Source organism: Silene latifolia, chromosome 2 (assembly GCF_048544455.1).
Source record: "Silene latifolia isolate original U9 population chromosome 2, ASM4854445v1, whole genome shotgun sequence".
NCBI lineage: Eukaryota > Viridiplantae > Streptophyta > Magnoliopsida > Caryophyllales > Caryophyllaceae > Silene > Silene latifolia.
This window is the reverse complement of record NC_133527.1, coordinates 174959014-174964763: the sequence shown is the minus strand read 5'-3', so window position 1 is coordinate 174964763 and position 5750 is coordinate 174959014. Positions and strand designations below refer to the sequence as shown.

At 35.8% G+C, this 5750-nt stretch overlaps 2 protein-coding genes across 2 annotated transcripts; both read right to left on the bottom strand.

Moving 5' to 3' along the window:
• Nucleotides 1-641: 641 nt before the first annotated feature.
• LOC141641670 (secreted RxLR effector protein 161-like) lies at nt 642-1013 on the bottom strand. Its single transcript, XM_074450324.1, has one exon. It carries the CDS (start codon nt 1011-1013, stop codon nt 642-644), a length of 372 nt encoding a protein of 123 aa, XP_074306425.1.
• A 2642-nt stretch (nt 1014-3655) lies between these two features.
• Nucleotides 3656-4372, bottom strand: LOC141641668 (uncharacterized). The gene has a single exon (XM_074450323.1). The coding sequence runs from the start codon at nt 4370-4372 to the stop codon at nt 3656-3658; it is 717 nt and encodes a 238-aa protein (XP_074306424.1).
• Between the last annotated feature and the right edge of the window lie 1378 nt (nt 4373-5750).

Below are 5750 nucleotides of genomic sequence, written 5' to 3'. Positions count from 1 at the left end.
TACCACTTGTTCGTTTTGTGTCTGGTGTTTTTTAGGGGCAAATATAATCAAACAAGGAGAGAAAGATATTGATATAATATTTTGTGTTGTATTTTTTATATCAAAACATGCTAATACATTAGCTATTTATACTAGAAGAAAAACTTGCAACTTCCCTATAACATTTAAGGTGTAAGGCTAAACTCCCTATACATTAAACTTATAAAACTAGTAACTCTAATGACATTGAGTATGACACAAAACTTCCAAATAGTAGTAATGTGTAATGAGTTACTTTGTAACCTTGTTAGATTAATTGTCATATTTCAACACTCTTCCTTGACAATTAATTCTGATATTTCTAGGCGATACCTCAGTTCTTCAAACTTTTGCTTAGGTAGTGCCTTTGTGAATATATCCGCAAGTTGATCTTGTGTAAGACAATACTCGAGGTTGGTTTCACCTTCTCTTTGTGTGTCTCTCACAAAATGGTACTTAATCTTGAATTGCTTGGTCCTCTTGTGACACACTAGATTATTTGCAATCGCAATAGCTGACTGGTTATCACAAAGTAACTCGGTTGGTGTAAATTGCTCTTTTCCCATATCTTTGAGAACTTTCCGCAACCAGCTCGCTTGATTTACAGTTGCACAAGCTGCTATCTATTCTGCTTCAGCTGTAGACTGAGCAACATTATCTTGCTTTTGTGATTGCCATGAAAGTATTCCACTTCCTAGAGTATATGCATATCTGGATGTACTTTTCATGTCATCAACGGAACCACCCCAATTACTATTAGTGTACCCGACAAGTTCAGAGTTTTGAGTTGGTTTGTACCAAAGACCCAAATGTGTACTTCCTCGAATGTACCTTAAAACTCTCTTCGCGGCGGTGTAGTGATGTTGACTCGGGTTCTGCATAAACCTTGATAAAAGACTTGCCGTGAACATTAGATCAGGTCTTGAAGCTGTTAGATAAAGCAAACATCCAACTATGCTTGTATAAGTGGTAGGGTCTGCCTTTTCAGCCCCCATCATCTTTAGAAAGCTTCTCATTTACCCCAAGTGGTGTTGACATAGCCTTGCAATTATCCATCTTGAATCTCTTAAGAATAGCTTCTGCTTATTTTTTTTTTTGTGAAATAAAGATGCCTTCCGATGCTTGCTTAACTTCTAAACCGAGTAAAAAACTCATCAAGCCTAGATAAGTCATCTCAAATTTCTTTTTCATATTCTTCTTGAATTCACTAATCATAGCTTGATCGTTTTCAGTTATAATCAAGTCATCAACATATAGAGAAAGGATCATCAAATCTGATTTTGTTTTCTTCACATATAAGGTTGGCTCACTTGGACTTATTTCAAAACCAAACTTTAGTAAATACTCATCAATTCGAGTATACTAGGCTCGTGGAGCTTGTTTCAACCCATAAAGGGCTTTCTTGAGCCTGAAAACTTGATTTTCCTTCCCTTTTATGACATATCCTTCTAGTTGGTCAACATATATCTCTTCTTGGAGATAACCATTCAAGAATGCTGACTTTACATCCATTTGATAAATGTTCCACTTATGTTGAGCCGCCAAAGCAATTAAGGTTCGTATTGTATCATGTCTTGCAACAAGGGCAAACGTCTCAGTGTAGTCACTACCGTATTGTTGAAAATAACCTTTTACGACGGGCCTTACTTTGTACTTTTGAACTGAACCATCTAGATTGAATTTGGTTCTAAAGACCCACTTCACTCCAACAACATCCTTATGTTTTGATCTTCCTGTGAGATCCCAAGTATGATTCTTTTCAATCATCTTAAGCTCCTCCTCTATTGCATCTCTTCATTCTTGATATTTAGAGGCTTCATGATAGTTATTAGGTTCATAAACCGCAACAAAACATGATTGAAATGGATTCTCTTGGATTGCGACATTATTGTCATACAAATCAGCTACAAGTCTTTTGCCTCTCGACCTCGTAGCATTTTGAGAATCTGGAGAAGATTCAACTTCATTCCTGGAAGAACTTGCTTGATCTCTATATACCTCTCTCGGAGTTGAAGGTGAATTTTGTGGTGTTCTAGGAGAATTTGGTGGGGACACATATGAAAAAAGATCCTCATTATAATTTTGGCCTTGTGAATTTCCATCTTCCTGCATAAAATTCCAAGGTGTTGGTGGTTGTTTCACCACCTTCTCTTCTTCCCAATTCCAGTAGGAATTTTCATCAACTTCGATGTCTCTACTAATCACCAATTTTTGAGTCTTCAAGTTTAGAAGTCGATAACCTTTAGATTGGGAGCTATAACCCAAAAAGATGCCACATGTTCAGCCTTCTCTTGTAATTTGTGCCTATTTACTGTAGGAACATGTATGTAACACAAAGAGCCAAATACTATAAGGTGTTTCACACTAAGCTTGTGATATGTCCATGCTTCAAAAGGTGTTTTATTTATCATCGCCTTGGTTTGACACCTATTAAGAAGATAAACAACTGTATTTACAGCCTCAACCCAAAATCTTTTAGGCATTTTCTTCTTAAATAGCATGCATCGCGCCATTTCCATAACAGTTATATTTTTCCTTTCAGACACACCATTTTGTTGTGGTGTATAACTAACAGTGAGCTAATGTGTTATGCCTTCATCTTCACAAAATTTATCAAACTCATTTGATGTATATTCTGTGCCTATATCGGATGGATCTGATTCGTTTCATGCTACAACCACTTTGGTTTTTAGCCATAGCCTTGAACTTCTTGAAAACGGTGGGAACTTCTGAGCGTTCTCGAAGAAAGTAGACCCATGTCATTCTTGTAAGATCATCAATAAAAAGAAAGAAATACCTATTTCTTTCACCAGTTAGTGTTCGCATGGAGCCACAAACATCAGTATGCACTAACTCGAGTTTCTCTTTAGCTCTCCATGCTTGATCTTGTGGAAAAGAATCTCTATGCGTTTTTCCCAATTGACAACCTTCACAAACGTCTTTTTCAAGATTCACCAAAGGCAAATCTCTTAGCATATCCTTTTTGTGGAGAGTTTGTAAAGCATGAAAATTGTAATGACCAAGTCTTTTATGCCACAACCAAGAGTTATTTTCCTCTACTCGGGCAACACTTTCTTTTGGGCACGTCCATGAAAGAGGGAAACTTTTATTCTTCATCTCAATTCGAGTAATCTCCTTTCCATCATGATCATAAATATTACATGTATTTCTTTCAAATTTGAGATTGTGACCATTTTGCATTATCATCTGGGGGACGCTTAGAAAATTTGTGGCAAGATTAGGAACTAACAAGACATTGCTAATGTAGCGCACTCCTTTCTTTGTTTGAACGACAAAAGTTCCTTTGCCTTTTGCCTCTATAATGGAACCATCGCCCATCCTTACCGGAGTCTTCAATGAAGTATCAATATGAGTGAATATACTTTCATTGTTTGTCATGTGATTTGTGCAACCACTATCGACTAGCCACACATCTTTATTATTTTTCGTCGAGGCTTGACCGACAACAAATAGATGATCTTCAAAGATTCCAGTTTTTTGTTCATGTCCAAACTTTTTACAAATATCACATTGCGTTTTATCTTTGTTCCAACAATTTTTCTCCATATGATTAGTCTTTTTGTAGATTCCACAAGGTGAAAATCTCCCTTTCTTTTCGGTACCATTAGTACTCGACTTATTTTTGGACATTTGCTTTTTTTTTGTTATTTTTGAAATTTTGGGACTTTTGTTTATGTTTTGCTTGAAAAGCTCCTTCCGATGAACCTTCGTTTCTACCGGAAACCTTTGACTCATGGGCTTGTAAAGACCCAAATAATTCTTGCGGAACTAATGTATCAACATCTTTTGACTCTTCTATAGCGGTAACAATAATAAAATTGAATTTGTTGTCGAGACTACAAAGAGTTTTGTTGACTATCCTCTTGTCAGAAATATTGTCGCCATAAATTTTCATTTGGTTTACTGTATCAATGATTCGAGACGTATTGTCCTTCATTGATTCAGATGGTTTCATTTTCAAGTTTTCAAAATCTCTTCTCAAGTTTTGGAATTTAATAGCTCTTACTTTGTGTGAGCCTTGAAACTCCACCTTAAGAATGTCCCATATTTCTTTTGCCGAAGTTGTATTGACGATCCTTGGAAAAATTGCCTCTCCAATTGCAGAATGTAAGTATGCAATTGCTCTTGCATTCTTCGTCGTCTTCTCTTTTACTAGCTTTTGTTCATCAGATGATATCTTTTGTTCAACTGTTGATTCAGGTAGTTTAAACCCTTGTTCGATCATCTCCCATAAATCTAGAGGAGTTAACATAGCCTTCATCTTGATACACAAAAAATCATAATTTTCACCGACGAAAATTGGTGCGGAAGGCATTGCTGAACTTGAAGCCATGCTTGATTTATGGTTTTTTTTTTTTTTTTTTTTTTTTTTTTTTTTTTGTCGGTGTTTTGATTTTTGGTCCCGAAAGATAAAAAGTGCTCTGATGCCACCAGATGGTTTTTAGGGGCAAATATAATCAAACAAGGAGAGAAATATATTGATAGAATATTTTGTGTTGTATTTTTCTATATCAAAACAAGCTAATACATTAGCTATTTATACTAGAAGGACTCGCAACTTCCCTATAACATTTAAGGTGTATGTCTAAACTCCCTCTACATTAAACTTATAAGACTAATAACTCTAATGACATTGAGTATGGCACAAAACTTCCAAGAGTTATTTTGTAACCTTATTAGATTACTTGTCATATTTCAACAGTGTCCTTATCCATGTCCGCATCTACTATTTCAGCTATCTAAATATTTGTTCTTATATCCAGCTCAAATACAGAATAATGATTTAATTTTATTTTTATGTTTTTCATCCTAGAATTGTGTACACTGTACAGTACAACATAAACAAATAGTTACATCAATGATCTAGATTATATTAAGTTATTTACAAATGTGCATGGGAGCTACTTACATACTAATAAACAAAAAATCAAAAATATTAAAATCATGTTTTTCATTATTTGTATTTTCGAACTAACGTCCTCATTTTTATTGTACCCGATATGATCTAAATCCACCCGCCCAACCCATTTTACTGGACTACCCATTATTTGTAGCGCCTTTTGTTTTATGAATTTGACCGCCTCTCCCTGTTGTGACCGAATTTCTTTGTTGAGGTCTCTTCACTTTTGCGTGTTTCGCCTTCAATGATTCCTCAATGTGAACTTTCCCCTGCACACATTTTTATCGTAACCAAGTTAGTACAAATACAATATTATATACGTAGTATACACTTGTTAAAAAATTACTCCTCACAACATTACGTACCGTTGATAATAAAGAGATAAAAAGATGAAAATTTCGGGAAATTGATAAATTAAACTTACAGATTATTTTTCACATTTGCGATGAAAGTTTTTTCACGAGTGGCACCAGAGGTGAGAGTTTCATTGGTTTTAAGGTCGATCTTTTTTTTTTTTTTTTTTTGTTGAGATGACGAGGGGGTTGAATCCCCCCGGGCCTATGCATTCCCGCACCACCACATGGACCATGTAAGCCACCCTTTTGGAGACTGCAGTGGCCAAGTGATCATCGCTCCAACTGATAGTCAAGCGCGGGATCCCTCAACTTCTGCATTTCTGCAAGTTTCAAGGTTTAACCCCGCTACCACTGGACTAACACCACTTGTTTAAGGTCGATCTTTGGAGAAGGAGAATACGTAGAAAAAATAGTAAAGCGAGGAAAATGGCATAAGAATCTCGATTAATCCTTAG

What these genes read in the sequence shown, in the direction of transcription:
- LOC141641668 (XM_074450323.1), bottom strand. Translation starts at nt 4,372, where the DNA reads ATGGCTTCAAGTTCAGCAATGCCTTCCGCACCAATTTTCGTCGGTGAA.
- LOC141641670 (XM_074450324.1), bottom strand. Translation starts at nt 1,013, where the DNA reads ATGGGGGCTGAAAAGGCAGACCCTACCACTTATACAAGCATAGTTGGA.